General features: G+C 41.9%; 2 protein-coding genes across 4 annotated transcripts in view; one reads left to right on the top strand and one right to left on the bottom strand.

Moving 5' to 3' along the window:
• Positions 1 to 26154, top strand: part of atxn1l (ataxin 1-like) — a 303220-nt gene that overhangs the window by 259504 nt on the left and 17562 nt on the right. The gene's annotated exons all lie outside the window — the stretch shown is intronic.
• itga11a (integrin, alpha 11a) overlaps positions 1 to 26154 on the bottom strand; it is a 95230-nt gene that overhangs the window by 61922 nt on the left and 7154 nt on the right. For all 3 annotated transcript variants that reach the window (XM_083758392.1, XM_083758393.1, XM_083758394.1), the window contains 2 exons: positions 14104 to 14218; positions 270 to 382 (listed from right to left, as the gene is read on the bottom strand). In XM_083758392.1, the coding sequence (XP_083614518.1) occupies positions 270 to 382; positions 14104 to 14218 (228 nt within the window). Of the gene's footprint in view, positions 1 to 269; positions 383 to 14103; positions 14219 to 26154 lie in introns of those variants that run through there.

The following is a 26154-nucleotide window of genomic DNA, read 5'->3' as shown; positions in this document are numbered from 1 at the left end:
AACCATAATAATGCCGTACCTAGATGAAATGACTCCCTTAAGACAGTGATAACCATAATAATGCCGTACCTAGATGAAATGACTCTTTTAAGACAGTGATAACCATAATAATGCCGTACCTAGATGAAATGACTCTTTTAAGACAGTGATAACCATAATAATGCCGTACCTAGATGAAATGACTCTCTTAAGACAGTGATAACCATAATAATGCCGTACCTAGATGAAATGACTCTCTTAAGACAGTGATAACCATAATAATGCCGTACCTAGGTTGAGCTTGGAGCAGCCGGTGACACTCGTTCGTTTTCCCAGCGGACATTTATAGATGTCTCCCGTTTGGTGTGGGCCGTTCATCTCGTAGGGAGCTCCCACCAACAGCCTGTAGACAAATGGAATGCAAACGTCAATGGACACATCCTGTAATGTCATTCATGTCGAATGTCATGTTTTTATGTTATGTTTGGACCCCAGGAAGATTAGCTGCTATGCACCAGCTAATGGGGATCCTAATAAAACTCTAAAACTCTAAAACATCTATAAAAGCACCACGTCTCTGTGTGCGTACGTCTGTAATCCACTAAACTCGAGAACCGTTCGCCTTAACGACTCGCCTTAACGACTCGCCTTAACGACTTAAAAAACACGCGTTCCACACCACCACCACAGGGAGTGCAGTGCCTGGCCTCGAGTCAGTCCGATACACGATTGTCCTCACCTGCCATTTTGATTATTTAACCAGTCCAATTTTCACTCTCCTCTCTTTCAAAACCTCACTCAAAACCCACCTCTTCAGGATAGCTTTCCCCAGCTGAGGTCCCTCGTTTATCCTTTTATCTTTTTAACCCTGTACTGTTGTTGTATCTGTTAGGTTTTGCTTTGTTTTTTTTGTCTTAATAAAGTCTGTTCCTAGTGTTCCTATGTAAAGCACTTTGGGTATTTAGAAAGGCGCTATATACATTTAAGCTATTATTATTATTATTATTTTATTATTTATCTCCATATGGGCACAAAAGGGACACAGACAGACGGTTAAAATGGGTGCTATGACAACGGCTATTGCATTACTATAGGTTCCCAACTTGCATCATTCCCAAGTATGCCGGTGACCGACGGGCACGCGTCTATAGTTAGACTAAAGACATCAGATATTTGAAACTGTTGCTTCTTATACGAAACATGCACGTGACTTGCTTTTTAGCCAAAGTTTATATTACCATATGAAAGCCATTATGCTGCGGCATCTTTGACTTAAACAATGTGTACACTACACACTTTGGAATATATACGTTAAACATGGTGGAAGTTTAGCTTATACTGTGATTGGATTGCTGTGATGCAATGCGGATTATGGATGTATCATGTTTATGATTGTTTATAGGATGTTGTGTACTGTTGTTTTGTCTGTTTTTGTCTGCCTTTTATTTTTCAACTTTTACTGATCCTGTATTTAAGGTTTGTTTGTCTTGTTTTTTGTCTCCTTTTTCTTTGGGGTGAAAATTCAATGTATTTACGCCGACATGGAGACCAAGACTAAACTGACCTGGGCTGGAAGAGTGGAAAATCCATGGGGTGCTCACACACTCCAACAACAAACACGCACATGCAGTGTGCACACACGCACGCACGCACGTACGCACACACACCGAGCGCTGTCAGAGAGACTGCTTCACCACAGGTCTCTGATGACCGCTGAACGCTATACTCAAACTAAACATCCTGGACCACCATAAGCCCCCACTGAGGGACAGTGGTGGAAAGTAACTAAGAAAGTTCTGTACTTAAGTGACATCATGTTGTGGTACCTTAATCTTTACTGGAGTATTTCCAATTTCCAATACTTTTACGTCTACTCCGTTGCATCTCGGTTCCAACTGTTTTTGTACTTTCACTCCAATGCATTCAGTTGAAAACTTCAGTTACTTTGTAGATTTGTTATTACAAAACATACATTAACCACTTCATTTCGGCCATTTGAAAAAAGCCGATCTACAAGCTCACAATGCGTGGCGATCCGACAGATTGTGAGCTTATAGATTTGCAATTTTCAAAAATTTTTTATGTATTTCAATACTTTAAATGGTACATCCTGCATAATGAGTACTACTTTTACTTTTGGTATGTTACAAGTACATTTCGACACTACTTTTACTCAGGTATACATTTTGAATAGAGGACTTTTATACTTGTAACAGAGTATTTTCTGCATTGCAATATTGATACTTTAAGTAGCCTAAAGAATTTGAGTACTTTTTCCCACCACTGGCATTCTTGGCGAATGATGTTGTGCACCGCTTGGGGAGATAGACTTCAGGACATGTCCTGTGTGTGTGTGTGTGTGTGTGTGTGTGTGTGTGTGTGTGTGTGTGTGTGTGTGTGTGTGTGTGTGTGTGTGTGTGTGTGTGTGTGTGTGTGTGTGTGCGTGCGTGTGCCCTGTGAGGCACAGCTCAGGTCGTGCAGGTCTCATAAATGTCAGAGAGAGCTTTTCAGTGACTATTTAAGTTAGTTCAGTGACTATAGTAAAATAGCGTGCAATTCTTTCTTTCTGCGATCAGGACCAAAGTGAGGAGATAAAGACCAAAGAAAGCAGTAACTCATTTCAGAGATAAGAGAGTCTTTGTAATTACTACTACAGCGGAACAAAGAGATGTCATGTCATGTGCCTAAAACACCATTACTGTACTGTACTGTACTTTCTGTCTGACATTAACCCATTTAGGCCTGACGTCGAAATAAAATAAAAAGTCTTCTGAAAGAATATACGTAAAATGTTCAATGCGCGCTATGAGCTTGTACACACACACACACACACACACACAAATCTTTGAACATTTTACATATATTCTTTCAGAAGACTTTTTATTTTATTCTGCTATTTTCAATAGCTTAAGTATAACGTAATGCTTAAAACACGAAAAGCCCAAAATGGGTTAAACTGAAGCCTACAGCCTTTCTTCCGTCCCTCGGGGGGAGATGTCTCAGACAGACCTACATATACGTTTATTGGCTTTGGGGCAATAATAATCCTCATGTGATGTTTTATAGAAATGTATATGTTTAGGCTTTGGGGCAATATAATTAATAACCCATGTGACGATGTCCTTGACGTGAGTCAACAAAAAGATTCATAGCTTCTTGTGAACAATGTACCTCACAGACAGACAGACAGTCCTCACAAATACATGGCCTTGAGATTTAGCTCAGAGGCTGAAGACAATGAATGCATGAAGCACCATGTGGTAAAACACATTCCATTCTAGAACACTTTCTACTTTTCTCTGTATCAGTTCAGTTCAGTGATGCTATCCGCAAGTCAAACCCATCAGGGGTGGGAAAAAGCATGTGTTACTTACTGTATACCAGTGTTGTTTTCGTCGACTAAAACTAAGACGAAAAATGTTTGTCGACTACCTATTTTCACTGACAAAAACAAATGGGAACTAAATGAAAACTAAGCTACGATGACTAAAACTAAGACTAAATATACTGACAATTTCGTCAACAAATAAAAACTAGACTAAAATGTTAGGAAGGGAATAGTGGACAAGAGATCCAGTATAAGTCATTTTACACTTGGTTGCATCAACGTGTTGCGCTGCGACGTTTCAGTCCAAAGACTATGACTAAACTAAAATAGAAATTTGCTGCCAAAAACAACACTGCTGTATACTCTATGGCTACGAGACATGGACACTTTCAAAGAAACTAGAGAAACGGTTGGATGGCACTTCTTACACCCGCCTTCTAATGAGAGTGCAAAATCTGTCTTAGAAGAGCCACCCATCGACTGATCTAATATACGGCAACCTTCCCCGTGTTTCTTCACTAGTCCACCCATTGACTGATCTAATATACGGCAACCTTCCCCGTGTTTCTTCACTAGTCCACCCATTGACTGATCTAATATACGGCAACCTTCCCCGTGTTTCTTCACTAGTCCGATCCAGAAGAACACAGTTTGCCGGCCACTGCTACAGAGCTGACAATGAGGTTATATCTTTCCTTCTTCTCTGGAGTCCTGCCTCAAAGCAGACCAGAGGTAGAAAACTGTCGTTCCCTGATGTCATCGCTAGGTACACAGGCAATGTTATGGTGGGTTAAGGGGAGACATTTTAACTGGACACAGAGGTCACCTACTGTATAATGTTATGGTGGGTTGGGGAGACATTCTATCTGGACACAGAGGTCACCTATAATGTCATGGCGTGTTGGGGAGACATCCTGAATGGACACAGAGGTCACCTATAATGTTATGGTGGGTTGGGGAGACATCCTGACTGGTCACTAGAGGTCATCTAGGAATAGAAGTATGTGTTTTCATCAGAGGCTACAGGTCTACAAAGGAACATCTGTCTCAGTTGTCCACGCGGCTGTATATCCCTTAGAGGATATCTACACACTTGACACCACATTGTAACTAAACTCCACAAACCTCCCAGACTTTCTGAATCAACCTCAGACACCTTTTCAAAACACTAGAGTTTCAAAACACGTCGAATTATTACTCCCTGTGTTCCATGAGGTTATCTGAGACTTGGTAGAGTTTTAAACATTAAACGGGGTGTGCAGTCGTGCAGGATAATACTATGATACAACCGCCTGTTTTAAAAGTAATAGATAGAAGTATACTGCATTACTTCATGCAGGACACCTTTGTCATCTGTGACATCAACACCTGACTGCAGTGATTTTGATGAATTGAATTAATTGAATTGATATTATTTAGGGGCAGTGTTGTTTTCGTCGACTAAAACTAAGACGAAAAATGTTCGTCGACTACCTTTTTTCACTGACTAAAACTAAATAAAAACGAATCTATGATGACTAAAACTAAGACTAAATATACTGACAATTTCGTCAACAAATAAAAACTAGACTAAAATGTTAGGAATGGACTAGTGGACAAGAGATCCAGTTTTATCTGCTGAAAATAGCAGATATACAATCTCACAAGAGAGAGAGATTGTATATCTGCTATTTTCAGCATGCAACCAAAGTGTAAAATATGTCATTACAACGACATCAAGGCCTGTCAAAACACATTTTAGTTGATTAAATCAACTGTAGATTTAGTCGACTAAAATCGTATGCCATTTAGTCGACTAAAACTAGACTAAACCCCTAAACACTGTTTAGGGGTGTCAAAATAAATCGTGTCGGACATCAACATCATGTCGGACTAACGCTCCTTCAAACCCCATGTTGGATTAATGCTCCGTCAACAGAGTCGAAGCCAAGGAGAGAAGCTGTTAAAACAGTAACAGTAATCTATGAGTGACTCAAATGTAAACAGGCTGTGATGGATGGTGATCCTCAAAGAGCCACACATTCAACTCTCTCTCACACACACACACACACACACACACACACACACTCTGGGAAGCATTTCCACCTCACACGCCATATTATATACCAGCAGTATCACTTCAGTTACTGCTGTCCAGTCTAGTGGCACCAGGAGAAGCTGGAGCTAAGGTTCACCTCGGGACACTGATCGATGCCATGAGGAGGGGGCGGCGGTGGTTCAGGGGTAGAGTGGCCGGATGGGAACCGCAAGGTTCCCAGTTCAAACCCTGTGGGCTCCCCCAGAGTTAGTGTCAAAGTGTCCTTGAGCAAGACTCTGAACCCCTAATTGCTCCCGCTGTGCAAGGCACGGTATGGATGCGTGTGTGAATGGGTGAATGTAATGCACAATCTATGTGCATTACCACCACCTTGGATAAAGACGCTATATAAATGCACCATTTACCATGAGATTAATGACTAAATTAATGAATGAAGGAATGAATGAAGGAATGGGAGCCATTGTTGCCTGTCTGTCACTCTGGCAGTCTTTCCTCCTTGAGTGAGAACGTCACTCAGGGACGGAAGCTGTTCAAACTATTATGTTCCACAACTCATTAAGGGTCCGATTGTGTTCCAGAACTTATTAAGGGTCATTAAGAGATGCTAGTTATGTCATTGGGCATCGACGGGCGGCAGAGATGGTGGTGATGACGACGTTGTGAGCCCGGACGGACAGTTATTACTTCCATGGTTACACCAGAGAATACATGGTTTTGTCCCAGGCAGGCATTAATGCGGTAATGTTTTCCACATTTGGTCAGAGGAGATGTGTAATATACCGTGAAACCACATCCCCAAGTCCCAGAAAAAGAGCCTCTGTCCACTCACTCCTGCTTCAATAACACACTCGCTCCTTACATTTCATAGAGTGACAGGTTAGCAGGTTAAATGCTGCTGCTGTGTGAAGGTTATCCTGTTGACTAAAGACATTATCTTCGAGGAAGCGATCCGATTGGTTGAAACAGCTTTCTAGCCGTGCTTAAACCACAATAATGGTACGGCTAATCAAAACAAAGAATCCAGCCGTGCTTTTCTCTCAGAGCGCAGCAGACTTGGGGGATATGCTAGCTATAGTTTCTTGGGACATTTGTGGTCGTAGTGACGACATCGGTCATTGAAGAATTGTTATTTTTCAGCGATTAGTTTTAAGGGTAACTGCTGTATAATTGCAATATTACACTCGAGGTGTTCTTTACCTTTCGGAACCGCAGGCGTGCATTAATGACGATAAAGAACACCCTCTCGTGTAATATACTAATATTGCTTAAATAAATTTGCGAGTGCTGGTCTCAAACTCGCACTGTGAACAAAACAAAGAGACAAAAAAAGTACTCACAATTTTTACTTAAGTAAAAGTATCAACAGTACTCTGTTACAAGTACAAGTATGGAATTCTAAATTGACTTGACAGAAGTACAAACGTATTGGTATGTACCGTGACCATTTCCCAATGTCAGAAACACATGTCAAATAAATTGGCACATTCCAGACTCCAGACTCTATATAACATTCAGAAGGTGTAGTTCCAGACTATATAGCATTCAGGAGGTGTAGTTCCAGACTCTATATAACATTCAGGAGGTGTAGTTCCAGACTCTATATAGCATTCAGGAGGTGTAGTTCCAGACTCTATATAACATTCAGGAGGTGTAGTTCCAGACTCTATATAACATTCAGGAGGTGTAGTTCCAGACTCTATATAGCATTCAGGAGGTGTAGTTCCAGACTCTATATAACATTCAGGAGGTGTAGTTCCAGACTCTATATAACATTCAGGAGGTGTAGTTCCAGACTCTATATAGCATTCAGGAGGTGTAGTTCCAGACTCTATATAACATTCAGGAGGTGTAGTTCCAGACTCTATACAGCATTCAGGAGGTGTAGTTCCAGACTCTATACAGAATTCAGGAGGTGTAGTTCCAGACTCTATATAGCATTCAGAAGGTGTAGTTCCAGACTCTATACAGCATTCAGAAGGTGTAGTTCCACACTCTATATAGCATTCAGAAGGTGTAGTTCCACACTCTATATAACATTCAGGAGGTGTAGTTCCAGACTCTATATAAGGTGTAGTTCCAGACTCTATATAGCATTCAGGAGGTGTAGTTCCACACTCTGTATAACATTCAGAAGGTGTAGTTACACACTCTATATAACATTCAGAAGGTGTAGTTCCAGACTCTATACAGCATTAGAAGATTGTGGAATAGTTGTATGGATACGTGAGACGATACAGTATAGGTGACCCTGCAGCATCTCACTGTAATAATAATAATATTACCGTCAAGCAACTGTTTTAAATTAAACTCAACGGGCAACGACTTGGCCAGACAACTACCGTACAGTCAGAAGTTGAACATTTATTTAGTTTGGAGACGAACGCTCCTCCGAAAAGCACAAAGTTAGAACTAAAGGAAAGAGCAGCATATTTTAAGGTCAGTGGTTTGTTCGAAGAGAGACTTCACTTCACACAATCCTTCCTTTTTCTGTGTTGGAGAACAGACTTCACTTCACACAATCCTTCCTACTGCTTTCTCTGTGTTGGAGAACAGACTTCACTTCACACAATCCTTCCTACTGCTTTCTCTGTGTTGGAGAACAGACTTCACTTCACACAATCCTTCCTTTACTGCTTTCTGTGTGTGTTAGAGAACAGACTTCACTTCACACAATCCTTCCTATACTGCTTTCTGTGTGTGTTAGAGAACAGACTTCACTTCACACAATCCTTCCTTTACTGCTTTCTCTGTGTTGGAGAACAGACTTCACTTCACACAATCCTTCCTTTACTGCTTTCTCTGTGTTGGAGAACAGACTTCACTTCACACAATCCTTCCTTTACTGCTTTCTCTGTGTTGGAGAACAGACTTCACTTCACACAATCCTTCCTACTGCTTTCTGTGTGTGTTAGAGAACAGACTTCACTTCACACAATCCTTCCTTTACTGCTTTCTGTGTGTGTTAGAGAACAGACTTCACTTCACACAATCCTTCCTATACTGCTTTCTGTGTGTGTTAGAGAACAGACTTCACTTCACACAATCCTTCCTTTACTGCTTTCTCTGTGTTGGAGAACAGACTTCACTTCACACAATCCTTCCTTTACTGCTTTCTCTGTGTTGGAGAACAGACTTCACTTCACACAATCCTTCCTACTGCTTTCTGTGTGTGTTAGAGAACAGACTTCACTTCACACAATCCTTCCTACTGCTTTCTCTGTGTTGGAGAACAGACTTCACTTCACACAATCCTTCCTACTGCTTTTTCTGTGTTGGAGAACAGACTTCACTTCACACAATCCTTCCTATACTGCTTTCTCTGTGTTGGAGAACAGACTTCACTTCACACAATCCTTCCTACTGCTTTCTGTGTGTGTTAGAGAACAGACTTCACTTCACACAATCCTTCCTATACTGCTTTCTGTGTGTGTTAGAGAACAGACTTCACTTCACACAATCCTTCCTTTACTGCTTTCTCTGTGTTGGAGAACAGACTTCACTTCACACAATCCTTCCTACTGCTTTCTGTGTGTGTTAGAGAACAGACTTCACTTCACACAATCCTTCCTATACTGCTTTCTGTGTGTGTTGGAGAACAGACTTCACTTCACACAATCCTTCCTTTACTGCTTTCTCTGTGTTGGAGAACAGACTTCACTTCACACAATCCTTCCTACTGCTTTCTCTGTGTTGGAGGACAGACTCCACTTCACACAATCCTTCCTATACTGCTTTCTCTGTGTTGGAGGACAGACTCCACTTCACACAATCCTTCCTATACTGCTTTCTCTGTGGACTGAGCTTAGGGAGGTCAAAGGTCACATCCCAGCTGAGCAGACCTAAAGGTACGTCGGTAGAAAAACAAACAGAGGCTTGAAGATGGAAAGAAGAAGGAGGCCGTAACACAGGAATTCACACGCACACACACACACACACACACACACGCACGCACGCACACACACACACACGCACACAGTCATGGAATTCAACTCCGGGTTTCCCGTCAGGAATTACATGGAAGCTTGTTGCCACTGGGGGAGAGAGGGGGGGGGGGGGGGTTTGAGGCTCCCCAACATCTGACCTGGCACGGCGGTTTAGAACTGTTTAGAGGCAGCGGTGGAAGTCACATTTTGCACATTTTGTACTTAAGTGAAAGTATCAATTCTGCCTATCTAAATGACAAAAGTATTGCTATCAAACATTTACTTAAGGTAACAAAATATTTTATGCCAGAATGTCTCCTTTCACAAGTTTTCTAATAGTAAATAGCAGATCTACAAGCTCACATTGCGTCACATCGCGACGCACTGTGAGGTTGTAGAGGTGCTATTTTCAAATGGCCTGAAGTGGTTCTCTGGGTAATGTATGTTTTGTCATAATAAAGTAACTATAGCATGCAGTGGTCCGAGATGTAGTGGAAAAGAAGTATCGTAACTTGGAAATACTCAAGTACAAATACCTCAACATTGTACTCAAGTAAACAGTACTCATTAAATGTACTTAGTTACTTTCCAAAAATAACGGTAGTGGGTCGCACACTCCAAGACTTCAGTTCAAAATATTTATTGCATTTTTGAACAGTTTGAACAGTTTGGGCTATCCAGCCTTCATCAGTGATCACACTTCAGCGCTCTGAAGTTCAGAGTTGACGTCTGTTAAGAATTACTCTACTCTGAAAGTCAAGAATAATGGTGTCAAAAAGTGGTTAAGGGGCCTGGGCATTGGATCAGCGGTCCAGGCCTGGGCCGTGGCTCAGCGGTCCAGGCACCTTGGCTGGTAATCCAGTCTGACAGTGTGCCGCAGGTTCGACTCCCGATCCCGACGGCCTTTACTGCATGTCTACCCCCCCCCCCCCCCCTTCTCTCTCCCCATTTCCTGCAGTCAGCCTACTGTCTGTTCCTCAATAAAGGTGAAAGCCACAAAAAAAAAAAACATTAAAAAGTGGTTACGGAAAAATGTCACCCTGACCGTGTATGTAACAAGTTGACTGCCACAGGGTGGCAATAGAGGGTAGTTAGCTGCCCCAGCCAGAATACGGCAGATTACCATGTTTTCACACGCGGGAGGGCAGACCTCCATTGTAAAGAAACGGCTTACGATGTTATATCTTTCGCCAGAAACGTTAATATGTCGGGAGCGATGCGATGAAAAATCACAATTCACATCCGACCATCAGATGGATGATGATCACCACGCACAGCAGTGTCGTTTCAGAGATAACGGCCACAGAAGATTCTACTTTTAACCCATTCAGAGACCGTACGACATGTGGGAACGTCATAACTACAGTAGTCCAACCGACGGGTCGCTAGGACGTGTATCGTCATTGATAACAAACGAGAGAAAAATATTCAGATTGTTTTTTCTTTTTTTTTCTCCCTTGCTCTTCACTTCACCCCTTTTACCGCTGCAGAAAGAATCCCTCGTATCTCCTAATCTATGGAGCTCTCCGTGGTTTTGACCAGACTAAGATCTTCATTTCTGACTTCTGACCTGTCCTCTCGTTCAAAATATGAACGCAAGAGATAAATGGTAAATGGTGCATTTATATAGCACCTTTATCCAAGGCACTTTACATAGATTGTGCATTACATTCACCCATTCACACACACATTCATACACCGATTGCAGCGGAAGCCATGCAAGGTACCAACCAGCACATCGGGAGCAATGTGGGGTTCAGTGTCTTTGGCCCAAGGACACTTCGACATGTAGACAGGAGGAGGAGCCGGGAGTCGAACCGCCGACCGCAATGGATCATTGGACGACCTGCTTTCGAGCAACTTTGTCATAACGATAGCGAGGTAAGCAAGCAAAAATATGTCTCCCTATTTTTGTCCGGAACGGAAGGGGGGGGGGGGACGACGACGACGACGACCATATCTTCCCGGCACCCCGAACTTCTATTTTGAAAGAAGCTCGGGGAGATTTTCATCGAGACAGTGTTTCATATCGATAAAGTAGGCCTAAAATTAGATCCAACAGTTGGATTTTAAATGACGGAATATTCCGCCAAAGGCAGCCAATTGGTAAATGGCACGCAGTGTGTTGGAGATGGAACGCTCGTTTTGGGGTTTTTTAAATCGCCATTTCCCGACATATTCATTTCATAGGGCTGTCTTTTATAACACGAAACGGCTTAAATACAAATAAAATATTGTTTTTGAGAGACGTTGAAAGAAGTCTTTGTTGGAGGTTTGCAGCTCTCTCTCTCTCTCTCTCTCAACCCTCACAGTTACAGTGCTGTAAAGTAACATTTAGTACATTTACTTATTTTTTAGGTATTTATACTTTAGTAAAGGAGTATTTATAATTGTCAGTACTTTTACTTCTACTCTACTACTACATGTCAGAGGCAAGTTCTGTACTTTTACTCCACTACAATTATTTTAAAACTTCTTTGTAGATTTTGATTATTATTACAAAACATACAGTAGGCCTACATTATCAAGCAGAGCCTGTTCAACAGTCCCAGGGCTGCATGGCACACCATTATGTCTCTGTGGGCAAACACAGTCAATAAGAGTTATAATTTAACCCATTTTGGACTGAGGTCGATTAAAAAAAAATCTGAAAAACCTATGTTTCTATGTCAGTGGTGCTGAACCTTTTTCATGTCAAGGACCCCCAGAATTATCTCTATTGCGCCACGGACCCCCATCTCAAAATATGTAGTTCCAGGGACCTTCAGAAGCAAATATTTTAGTTAAAAATGTTCTCTCTGAAATATATATTCAATGATTTGCGCCACAATTTAACGATTTTTCAAAAATAGCAGACCTGCAAGCTCATAGCGCGCCACTCGGTGGCGCGCTATGAGCTTGTAGATCTGCTATTTTTCAATAGCTAAATTATAACATAATGTTTAAAACACCAAAAGGGGTTAAATTCCCCTAAAAGCTCACTGGAATGGACAGAACACAAGGAGAAGTGATAAACTGAATAAAGTTTCGACACACCAAAATTAGATTACAATTAGAAGGAAAGAAGAACATAAAGTGGTTTTGGGACAATGACGTGAACCGTAATTATCATGTTTTGTGTATTCTCAAAATATGTTTTTAGGCATCCGGCAAATATGAAAATTGTTTCCGGACAATTTAGACGTTTTCAAGGAATGCAGATTGTTCTTTTGACCATCAACTAAAGCAGGCGCAGGCGCGCGTACACGCACGTGCACGCGCACACACACACACACAGGAGTGTGTGTGTGCGGGCGGACGGACGGACGAACGACTTGTGCAATTCTGGACATGGTCGTATAGTTGTAACAGCACATTTTTGCATCAGCATAACAGAACCATGTTTTATTATGTGTTTATTATGCGTGCACACGCGCACACACACACACACACACACACACACACACACACACACACACACACACACACACACACACACACACACACACACACACACACACACACACACAGTCACACACACACACACACACACACACACACACACACACACACACACACACACACACACACACACACACACACACACACACAGCTGGAGGGCGGGCATTGCTCCAGAACAGTTGCTTGGCCAACAGACATAAAGTGTCAGATGCCAGAAATGAATTTCAGCGCCAATAACAGAGTGTAGAAAGAGCCTGGATCGGCCTGTGGCCGCGGCTTAGCGGTCCAGGCACCTTGGCTGGTAGTCCAGTATGACAGAGTGTGTTGTGGGTTCGAGTCCCGATCACGACGAACCTTGCTGCGTGTGTCCCCGTGATCTATCAATAAAGGCAAAAAAGCCCAAAATATCTTTACCCCATTCTGACCTGAGATCAGATTCTAAAAATGTCTTCTACAATCTACATCCTGACAGTTTTCTGAAAAAGCTATGTTTCTAAATGTCAGTCGTTCTTCGATTTTTCAAAAATAGCAGACCTACAAGCTCGTAGCGTGCCACTCGGTGGCGCGATATGAGTTTGTAGATCTGCTATTTTTCAATAGCTAAAGCATAGCATAATGCTAACACCAAAAAGGGTTCCCGGCCCAAAATGTGTTAATATAATTGTCCTGTAATATATTGTCAAATGTCATGTTTTTTTTTATGTACTGTATCCATACCAGGAAGACTAGCTGATGTTATGGCGACATGCAGTGACTCAGCGGTAGAGTGGTCGGATGGCTTTGATCTCAAAGTCACAGCTAAAAAAATACTCTAAGAAATACATTGATTACAGTGGTTTTCAACCAGTGGTCCGGGGACCACCAGTGGTCCATGAGGGGATTCCAGGTGGTCCCCAGCTAAATGATGGAGAGTTGGTGACCATGTGGACAATCATAGATTTTAACTTTACCTCTTGTGAGCATCAAACCATATTATCCCATTCTGACCTGAGATCAGATTCTAAAAATGTCAGTCGTTCTTCGATTTTTCAAAAGATAGCAGACCTACAAGCTCGTAGCGCGCCACTCGGTGGCGCGCTATGAGCTTGTAGATCTGCTATTTTTCAATAGCTAAAGCATAACATGATGCTAACACCAAAATGGGTTCCCGTTCAGAATGGGTTAATATCTCTCCTAATGGTACATCAATACAGCATGGAATTGTGGACAAACTCTTATCCAACGATAACAAAATATTCTCTATGTCTTGGATTTGAGAGGATAAATCTCATCCAATTGTGGTCTGCGGCTCAAATCCCGGCTCAAATCCTGAATAAATAATTGACCTTGATATAAAAAGGGTTGAAAACCAAAGTTAGAAAGTATAAAATAATAATTTAAAAAAGGTGACGTACCATTTGTCTCCCCCGGCAGCCACGTGTTGTTGAACAGTGTATCCAAACTGGGCCTGTTTGGGACCTTTGATGATTCGATGGTTCTTTGTGTCGATGTTAAAACATTCATGGATTCCTGGAGAAAAATAAAATGACAGATTCAAGTCATCAGAAATGAGATGTAAAAAGACAAACAGCAAGATGACAGACGCAAGTCATCAGAAATCCCCCACAAAATCTCCCTCACAAATACTCCATAAACTCCAACTAGTCCAGAATGCTGCTGCCCGTATCGTCACCAGAACCCCTGTCATCAGTCACGTCACCCCTGTTTTACACCAACTCCACTGGCTCCCCATCAAATACCATATCGACTTCAAGATCCTTCTCCACACATTCAAGGCCATTCATAACCTCGCCCCCCCCCCCCATACCTGTCTGACCTTGTCCACATCAACATCCCCACCCGGTCTCTCAGGTCTGCCTCCTCCCTCACCCTGAAAGTCCTCCCAGCCCGTCTCTCCAACATGGGGCTCAAGAGCCTTCAGCCGCTCTGCCCCTCGCCTCTGGAACTCCCCCCCCCCCCCCCCCCCTGACATCAGAAACATGGACTCTATCACCATATTTCAAACTCACCTCAAAACCCGCCTGTTTAGGCAGGCCTATGACTCTGTGTGACCTCTAGTGTCTTCTGCTGCAAGCTGTGTTCTTGTACTGTTTTTAACCTGTACGGCGACCTTGAGTGCCCTGAAAGGCGCCTTATAAATAAAATGTATTATTAGAAATGAGATGTAACCGAAGCTGAAACACATGGTTCTCCAGACAGTGTCCTTAATAATAATAAAGTCCAGTGGAAAGATTTAAGTTGTCATTAAATTGCTACCGGCCAAAGTTTCGCACAAATACGAGAAATAGGTTTTGTTGATTGGAAAAGCACCATAAAACACGACAGGAAAGAGGCATGCGCTCCAGTTAGACTTTCCTTCGTTTAACTCAAACGTTTCTCTAATGACTTTTGAATGAATGACTCAGAATACTTGGTCTGAGCAGAAAGTACTACGCAGAGAACCAGAATACTTGGTCTGAGCAGAAAGTACTACGCAGAGAACCAGAATACTTGGTCTGAGCAGAAAGTACTACACAGAGAACCAGAATACTTGGTCTGAGCAGAAAGTACTACACAGAGAACCAGAATACTTGGTCTGAGCAGAAAGTACTACACAGAGAACCAGAATACTTGGTCTGAGCAGAAAGTACTACACAGAGAACCAGAATACTTGGTCTGAGCAGAAAGTACTACGCAGAGAACCAGAATACTTGGTCTGAGCAGAAAGTACTACACAGAGAACACCAGAATACTTGGTCTGAGCAGAAAGTACTACGCAGAGAACCAGAATACTTGGTCTGAGCAGAAAGTACTACACAGAGAACCAGAATACTTGGTCTGAGCAGAAAGTACTACACAGAGAACCAGAATACTTGGTCTGAGCAGAAAGTACTACGCAGAGAACCAGAATACTTGGTCTGAGCAGAAAGTACTACACAGAGAACACCAGAATACTTGGTCTGAGCAGAAAGTACTACGCAGAGAACCAGAATACTTGGTCTGAGCAGAAAGTACTACACAGAGAACCAGAATACTTGGTCTGAGCAGAAAGTACTACGCAGAGAACCAGAATACTTGGTCTGAGCAGAAAGTACTACACAGAGAACACCAGAATACTTGGTCTGAGCAGAAAGTACTACACAGAGAACCAGAATATTTCTGATTGGCTGCTTCGTTCTAAACTCTGTTGTCATTGTGGAGCAGCAGGCCTGTCTGTCAGCCTTGATTGACAGACGGCTCTGCCAGCCTTGATTGACACATGGCTCCATCAGCCTTGATTGACACATGTCTCCGTCAGTCTTGATTGACATGGCAGTGTATACACCCAGTGTCGTCAACTAAAACTATGGCAAAAGAAAGTTTGTTGACTACCTTTTTTTCCAATGAAGAAAACTAAATAAAAACTAAGCTATGATGACTAAAACTAAGACTAAATATACTGACAGATGTTGTTAACAGATACAAAAAAACTATAGACTAACATGTCAGGGAGGGACTAGTGGAGAAGAGATCCAGTAGAACTAAATGTCAGGGAGGGACTAGTGGAGAAGAGATCCAGTAGAACTAAATGTCAGGGAGCGGGAGGGACTAGTGGAGAAGAGATCCAGTAGAACTAAATGTCAGGGAGGGACTAGTGGAGAAGAGATCCAGTAGAACTAAATGTCAGGGAGGGACTAGTGGAGAAGAGATCCAGTAGAACTAAATGTTAGGGAGGGACTAGTGGAGAAGAGATCCTGTAGAACTAAATGTCAGGGAGGGACTAGTGGAGAAGAGATCCAGTAGAACTAAATGTTAGGGAGGGACTAGTGGAGAAGAGATCCAGTAGAACTAAATGTCAGGGAGGGACTAGTGGAGAAGAGATCCAGTAGAACTAAGTCATTTTATGTTTGGTTGCATGCTGAAAATAGAAGATCTGCTATATTCAGTATGCAATATGACAAAATTGACTTTTATTCAAAAGACGATATATGACAAAAACATTGCCATAAAAAACAACAGTGCATGGATTAAAGTTTATACCACTGGTGTAAGTGGTTCTCAAACTTTTTCATGTCAAGGACCCCGACACTCATTAGCCTGTGGACCCCCGTTTAAAAAATATATGCCAGGGACCCCCATCAGAGAAGATATGAACGGCTAGCAGTGATTTTCAACTATTTTCATTTCAATGGCCCTGAATTTGACCTGAATTTGTCACAGTCCCAGGCAGGGCTGTGTTTTTCTTGTCTGTCTCTGTCTTGTCAGTGTCTGTGCTGTGTGTGTGTGGGCGTAGGCTTGGCTCCATTTACCACTTGGCTCACCTGTTTACAGTCCCTTCATTCTCTCCAATCTACGCTCCTGCCTGCCATCAGCTCATCACCTGCCTATAAAGCCCCGGCCTTCCCAGTTCCCACATCACCCATCGCCAGATTGTTGAATCAACCACAGTGGTAGTAGACACTTCTAGCCACCAGTGTTAGTTCCCAGTGAACTTCAGTTTCCTCGTGTTTTCTAGTGATTTAGTTTGCATTTTGCCTGTACTCACCGCTCTCCTCCTCCTCAGACCACACCTACCTGCCTCCTGCCTGCCTGCCCATGCACTGACCAGCCTGTTTGCACCTTGCTCTGCTCTGCCTGCCTGCCAGTTTGTTTAAATAAACACCCTTGAACTTTCAAACTTTTGTCTGTGTCTGCATTTGGGTCCGTCAGTTCTTGGTACCGTGACAGAATTAGGCTACGGTCCACCATTTAATGGCATTTATATCTCTGGGACCCCCAATTGATATTGTAAAATCAATGTTAATTTAACTCTGAGAGTGTACAAATGGAACCAAACGGACTGATGTATATTTTGATAGCGTATGCCTCTCAACATATGTCATAATTGTACACATAACACTTCGGCCTATAGGAGTTCACATGCAGAGAAGCCTGAGTGAAGGTCATTTAGGATAGATTAAGATAGCAAGTCACTAAATAAGCCTAAGGACACTTTAAGATAGTCAGTTTGCAACAGCTGTGAGATCTTGCTATATAGTGGACATTGTGAGGTTGAACCACTGGTTTATGGAACATGAACAGTGCACATAGAATGCCCACGACACGTAGCATTTACACTATATTGTTTCCCCAGATGCCAATGCCGAAAAGACCAGTCTAGCTACTACAGTGAAGGGACTGAACAACAAGACCAGTCTAACTACTACAGTGAAGGGACTGAACAACAAGACCAGTCTAAAGCTACTACAGTGAAGAGACTGAACAACAAGACCAGTCTAACTACTACAGTGAAGGGACTGAACAACAAGACCAGTCTAAAGCTACTACAGTGAAGGGACTGAACAACAAGACCAGTCTAACTACTACAGTGAAGGGACTGAACAACAAGACCAGTCTAAAGCTACAGTGAAGGGACTGAACAACAAGACCAGTCTAAAGCTACTACAGTGAAGGGACTGATCAACAAGACCAGTCTAACTACTACAGTGAAGGGACTGTACAACAAGCGTCCGGATCAGCCACCGGTTGGAAGCTGATACAGCTAAAGTTTAGCTGTATCAGCAGCTTCCAACTAAACGGTTTATATCATGCAGAGAGGAACAGCGAGTAACAGTAATCATTGTAATATCATCTAAGATTAGAGCATGTGGGAAGCATATTAACCCATTCTGACCTGAGATCAGATTCTAAAAATGTCAGTCGCTCTTCGATTTTTCAAAAATAGCAGACCTACAAGCTTGTAGCGCGCCACTCGGTGGCGCGCTATGAGCTTGTAGATCTGCTATTTTTCAATAGCTAAAGCATAACATGATGCTAACACCAAAATGGGTTACCGTTCAGAATGGGTTAATTCACACGATGCGAGTGTAATCTGAATCCTGCTCCATGAACCGATCAAAGAATGAATTAAGGGCCTAGCCTGCATTTTGGATTACACTCATTCATTGGATCAGTCTATCCTCCCGTACGTCGCATGCTCTGCACGGTCTGACCAGATGGAGAAAGCATTATTTTGCAACTTGAGTTTCTGCTTCCAGCAGAGAGAGAGAAAAGGCCTGGATGGATTTAACCCTTTCTTGTTGTTCAACCCGATTGTTTCCCAAAATGTCTCGTCATCGGTGATAACGATATGATCCTCATGACATTCAATCAGTGTGGATTTTTGACAGCTCATTTTGATGTACAGTATTATCTCTGCTGTCGGGAGGAAACCTCATAACTCCGAAAATGTTCATTTTTCAGGAAATTAAGAAAACCTTATATTTCTAAAACAAAGCAATACAACCTCATCAAAGTTGGTGTTGTGACTTTATATATTGTCAATTACTTCCTTGAGAGGGGGAGAGGCGGTGGAGTTGGCTGCTTTAGCAGACAGTTTGAGGGTCCAATGGAGTTAAGAGGTTTTTTCCAAAGCACTTTTTACTACTTTCCATTGGTTCAATATTTTCGAAACAACACACAGACGTAAAGGGTGTTCAATAGCACTGATTTATGGAACAACACACAGACGTAAAGGGTGTTCAATAGCACTGATTTATGGAACAACACACAGACGTAAAGGGTGTTCAATAGCACTGATTTTCGAAACAACACACAGACGTAAAGGGTGTTCAATAGCACTGATTTACTCCCAAAATAAATCAAAAACCTCAAAAATTGAGTTATGAGGTTACCTCCCGACAGCAACGAATATACATTTATTCATGGTCTTTTGAAATGAGTTTATTTGTTGACAAAGGTGTCGATATAGTTTAGTCATCATGGATTATTTTCATTTTGCGTAGCAATAACCGCACGCACGCACACACACGCCCTCTCTTATATCCAATTATCCATATACTGGGTTTAATTCTCCCCCACCATACCCTCAGTCACAGCTCTCTCTCTCTCTCTCTCTCTCTCTCTCTCCCCCTCTCCCCCCTCTCCCTCTCTCTCTCTCTCTCTCTCTCTCTCTCTCTCTCTCTCTCTCTCTCTCTCTCTCTCTCTCTCGGGTCAAGTCCAGTCCTGAGGAAGTCCAGCTCAGAGTTAAGTAAACAACAAGGTGAAGGAACGATCAACAACGTTTAAAAGCAGACATAACATTTATTTCACTCATTCACTGTGGCAGTGTCTAAATGAGGACTATTCATTTCACTGTGTTGTTGTCCTATACAGTATATACAGTATGTGTTGAAGTGTCTTAATGACGGTTGTAATCTGATCGCCCATGGCTGTGTACTTGTACGTGAGAGCACAGCATACTGCCTGAACTGTAGCATACTTTAATAGTTAGGCTACGAGAGACATCTCGGTGACAGCAAGGTCAGCCTTGCTGCAGTAGGTAGGCACGTTATTATGTCTGATATCTTGTGGTCACGTCAGTTGGGATCCAGCTCTATATACTGTATGTTCCTGTTGTGTGTAATAAACTTTGTGAACCTTTAGCGTGATACTGTCTCCTGTCGCGTTATTGTACTCCCGGGCCCGTCGCCACTGTCGCCGTACCAAAGGTATACTTCAACCGGATTGTCACACACCACCCAGAAGCACACACTACCAGTCTGTCAGAACCACACACCACCCAGCCGGCACACACTACCTGTCTGTCAGAACCACACACCACCCTGCCGGCACACACTACCTGTCTGTCAAACCAGACGAGGGGTCAGTACTTAGAGTTTACAACAATGACGACCTTTTATTTGCTCTGGAGTTTGTATGTTGGGTATTTTCAAACATTTTATTATCTCCACTCTCCATCTGAGTTTTCCCAGACGGATGCAGACAGTTACTGTATCATATTACACCCCTAATATAATGTACTACAGTATATGATTCCTGGCTGTGTTTGTGTACCATCACATTATTGGTACGGACCGTGCGGTGTGTCACGGCGTAGAAGCTGCAACAGCTGTATTTATTTAAGACAAACTTCCTTAACAACAAGTACAAGTGGACCACATTCCTTCCTGAACTCACAGATACGCAGCGTCTGGGAGGAGTGTTAATGACGGCGCACGGCGCCCGGATGGGCACACTAGAATTCACTTTACCAGGGTCGAACTTTAAAACTATGACAAAATGAATGATCGTCGACTACCTTTTTTCTCTGACGAAAACGTAATAAACACTACATAGAAACTAAGCTATGAACTAAGCTATGAACACTAAAACTAGGACTGAATGTATTGACAATTTCGATAAACACTAGACTAGTGTGCTCTGAAGATAGCAGATCTGCAAGCTCACAATGCTTGGCATTGTGGCGTTGTGAGCTTGTAGATCTGCTATTTCCAGCATGCAACCAAGTGTAAAATCTGCCATTACGACGCCATCAAGGCACCGCCAAAATATTGTTTTGTCGACAACATCAACTGTAGATTTAGTCGACTCAAACTAAAACATTTCAGATGACTAAAATATGACTCAAACTAAATACATTTTTGCTCAAAAGACTGTCTATCACTAAAACTAAGTCAGAATCAACAGTGCACTTTTACTGTACAAGTGTGAAGTTTAACACACTGCAAAGAGCAACGAAACCATTACAATTAAGCAATTAAGCATTTCAAATTTACAGTGATTATTGATTATTGGCACGACAGCGTTGCTGCAGGAGCCAGGCTTTAGCAGAGTTCCAGAATTTAACCCATTTTGGGCAGGAACCCCTTTTGGTGTTGATGTTATGCTTTAGCTATTGAAAAAGATCAGATCTACAAGCTCGTAGGTCTGCTATTTTTAGAAAAATCGAAGAACGACTGACATAGAAACAGATTTTTCAGAAAACTGTCAGGATGTAGAAGACATTTTTAGAATCTGATCTCAGGTCAGAATGAACCTGTTTGAGAACCACTGGCTTAGTGGTTCTCAAACAGGTTCGTGCCAAGGACCCTGTAGCAACTCATAACGTAACACGTATTTTATAGAAAAATCTGTTATTACGTTATGCGCTCATGATTTTATTACATTATGAGCTGATTATTACATTATGAGTTTTTATTACATTTAACATTATGAGCCTTTTTGAGCCCTTATTACATCATGAGCAGTTGTTACATTATGAGTTGCTATAAATCTGGCCGTGGACCCCCATCTGAAAGGACCCTGTAGCAACTCATAATGTAATAGCAACTCATAATGTAATAAGGGCTCAAAAAGGCTCATAATGTAATAAGTTAAATGTAATAAAAACTCATAATGTAATAATCAGCTCATAATGTAATAAAATCATGAGCGCATAACGTAATAACAGATTTTTCAAAAAAAGACGTGTTACATTATGAGTTGCCTTAATAGGCAGCTCATAATGTAATAAAAGTTCATAATGTAATAATGGCCCATATTGGTGAGAAAAGTCTTACACTGTCATTGTTATTACCTCTGTTGACAAATGTAGACTTCCATATCGTCACCTTATTAAACTAATTAAACTAAAAATATGAAAAAATAGGACTATTGACATACAAATAAAGGTGTATGTCAATCATGTAACATGTAAGGATAAAATGACTTGGGCCAATATCTGAACATGCCATTTTAACTTAGGCAATTATAAACGTTATTTAGGCCAAATTACTTCTGCAGTAAGTGACTTAGGCAAAATGTTTTATTCCAATTATTTTTTAATGAACCATGGTTTAGGGTCAGCCACAGAGTGTTTAAAATAATATCAGAGAACAAAGACATTTGACACTGAAGGGGAGTGAATGGGAGTGAATTTGGAGTGAATGGGAGTGAATGGGACTGAATGAGAGGTACTGTTACTATGGGAGTGAATGGTACTGAATGGGACTGAATGGGAGTGAATGGGAGGTACTGTTACTATGGGACTGATACTATGGGACTGAATGCGACTGAATGGGAGTGATTGGGACTGAATGGGAGTGAATGGGACTGAATGGGAGGTACTGTTACTATGGGACTGATACTATGGGAGTGAATGGGACTGAATGGGAGTGACAGTCCCATAGTAACAGTACCTCCCATTCACTCCCTCACTCCCATTCAGTCCCATTCACTCCCATTCACTCCCTTTCACTCTGAATGGGAGTGAATGGGAGTGACAGTCCCATAGTAACAGTACCTACCATTCACTCCCTTTCACTCTGAATGAGAGTGAATGGGAGTGACAGTCCCATAGTAACAGTACCTCCCATTCACTCCGATTCAGTCCCATTCACTCCCCCATTCACTCCCATTCACTTTTATTCACTCCCATTCAGTCACATAGTAACAGTACACCCCATTCACTCCGATTCAGTCCCATTCACTCCTATCGTGTCAGTCCCATAGTAACAGTACCTCCCATTCAGTCACATTCACTCCCATTCACTCCCATCATCATCCTTCGAGTGCCCTCGAGATCTGCGACACAAGCTGCTTCCACTGGGACAAGATCATTCACTCCCATTCAGTCCCATAGTATCAGTCTCATAGTAACAATACCTCCCATTCACTCCCATTCACTCCCATGCACTCCCATAGTATCAGTCCCATAGTAACAGTACCTCCCTTTCACTCCCATTCAGTCCCATTATATCAGTCCCATAGTAACAGTACCTCCCATTCACTCCCATTCAGTCCCATGCACTCCCATAGTATCAGTCCCATAGTAACAGTACCTCCCTTTCACTCCCATTCAGTCCCATTCTATCAGTCCCATAGTAACAGTACCTCCCATTCAGTCCCATTTTGAAAGGTGTGTTAAAATGGCACATTTTATTATGACGTAGGCAAAATAATATGGCCAAAGTCTCCCTCTTGACATAGGCCATTGTTTTAATAGGGTGTAACAGGAAGGCCTTTTACATTAGGGCTCGGGCGATTTTACCAGAGGTGGCCAGCATCACCAGGTGGTGATTTAGGCCCAAAGATTTTTTTTGGCAAAAAATGACTTAGGCAATTAGTTTAATAAGGTGAAGATATGAAAGTCTACATTTGTCAACAGAGGTAATAACAATGACAGTGTAAGACTATATGGGCCATATGAAAGTCTACATTTGTCAACAGAGGTAATAACAATGACAGTGTAAGACTATATGGGCCATATGAAAGTCTACATTTGTCAACAGAGGTAATAACAATGACAGTGTAAGACTATATGGGCCATATGAAAGTCTACATTTGTCAACAGAGGTAATAACAATGACAGTGTAAGACTTTTCTCACCAATATGGGCCATTATTACATTATGAACTTTTATTACATTATGAGCTGCCTATTAAGGCAACTCATAATGTAACACGTCTTTTTTTGAAAAATCTGTTATTACGTTATGCGCTCATGATTTTATTACATTATGAGCTGATTATTACATTGAGTTTTTATTACATTTAACTTATTACATTATGAGCCTTTTTGAGCCCTTATTACATTATGAGTTGCTACAGACCCCCAAATGGATATATATCTGGCCGTGGACCCCCATCTGAAAATGTTTTGTGCGCCCAGAAGAGGTGATTTGTGTAAAAAAAAAAAAAACACTTTCCTACAACATTGTAGCTGTTCTATTTCGTGAATGGCCTTTAGGACAGTGGTTCCCAAACGTTTTCATGTCAAGGACCCCCGTTTGAAAATATATGCCATTGTCAGGGACCCCCCATAAGAGAAAATCTTCATGGCTCTAGCAGTGATTTTCAACCCGTTTAATTTCAAGGACCCCCAGTTTGACACTGATTAGTCTACGGACCCCATTTAATAGCATTTCTATCTCTGGGACCCCCAATTAATATTGTAAAATCAATGCTAATTTAACTCTGAGAGCATACAAATGGAACCAGGTCCATTTGGTTCAATTTGTACACTCTCTGAGTTACAGACCCATAAGGGTCCATTTGTTTCCAAATTATCATTTAGCTGGGTTTTATATGAAAACATTTGTATACATAATATTTGCGAACTTTTTGCTTTTGGTACTTTAAACTAAATCATTTTGATACAAACACTTTTGTACTTTTACTCAAGTAAAGTTTTAATTCTGGACTTTAACTTGTAACAGAGTATTTCTACAATGCAGTATTGATAGCCTATACTTTTACTTAGGTAAAAAAAGATATATTTTCACTACTACTGACTAACAACAACCTCCATCCAAGCCTTCACACAAACAGTCAATTTGTTCTGCTTCATGAAAACGCTCCATTCATTCATTAATCCATTCATTCATGCAACAATCGTCTACCGTTCCTCTAAATATTGACACATTCTCCACTCTGCTCATTTCCTGTTGCATGAATAGTGCACGTGTGCTCAAGCACTCCTTTCATCCATGCGGTCAAGATCTTATCCTGAAAGGCCTCGCTTATCTGGAAATATAACGTTTATTTTTAAATAGATCGTTATGGAAGTAGATGCACTCTTGATAAACATAAATTGTAAAAAATAAAAAGTGTTTTGGGGCTGACAGTATCTAGCTGCACGATTCTTGCTCAAACGGGAATCTCGATTTCCGTCCACAAGAACTGACTACTCATGCATAGAAGGAAGCATGAGGTCAGTCCGTTGCTCTCCCCAGGTTGGCAGAGGGAGTGTATATCTTTCCCTTCTTCTCTGGAGTCCTGGAGCCCTGCCTCAAAGCAGACCAGAGGTAGAAATCTGTCATTCCCTGATGACATTCCCTGATTCGCTATAGGGACACATGCATCAGTAAGCAGGAACTGGGGATGGCAATGAAGGACCGGGAAGTCTGGCATGGCGTTGTGAAATCCATGATCTCGACCGCGGTCGAAAAATGATGATGATGATGATGATGATTACGCCCAGGATTACTTTAGATAATTGACACTGGTGGAAAAAAATGGGTTGCAAAAATGGTGGGATAAAAATAAAAGAGAAAAAAGAACAGCTGTGCTGGTGTCTGACTGACCCAAGAAAAAGAAAGGCAGGCACAGGGGCAGAAAAGAAAACATGGCAGGAGAATCCACTTTCCATCTCAAGCTCCTAAACGTGCAGAGCCATTTAACACTCCCAGTATAATATCAGCAGCTTTGTGAAGCCGGGTCGGAACCTTGTTGCCGGGTTTTCTGTGTACCGGACCGGCCGACCATCACGCCCAGATAAACAAACCTCAAACACGCACGTAAACATGCACGGTCTCACGCACGTGCATATACATCTACATGCATGCGCACACATGCACCCTGGCATTCTGAATATATTACTAATTTCTCCTTTGATCCATTCATAGATATGATAAATGAGTAAATCAATAATAATAATAATATATGTTAGGTATAGGATAAAAAAAAGTTAACCGGAAGTTGCGTCATCACTCCAAAATGGCAGAATGGCGCTGTTTGTTGCTATGGCATTAAATGGGAGTTTCGTCTCTTGTTCTAGAGGCTCTTTGCTCAAGGCTGCCGGGCGCTGGCCAGATGGGGGCACCAGTGAGTGGGTCACTGCTGCCCCCATCTGGCCAGCCAAAAACCATCACACTTCTGCTACGCAAAACACTACAATTTACAATGTAGGCCTTTATCAGACGCTCTTAATCCAGAGCGATTTACAGT

This window comes from Protomyctophum parallelum, assembly GCF_964188405.1.
Source record: "Protomyctophum parallelum genome assembly, chromosome: 2".
Taxonomy (NCBI): domain Eukaryota; kingdom Metazoa; phylum Chordata; class Actinopteri; order Myctophiformes; family Myctophidae; genus Protomyctophum; species Protomyctophum parallelum.
The sequence above is the reverse complement of the archived record's forward strand: the minus strand, read 5'-3'. Positions and strand labels throughout refer to the sequence as shown.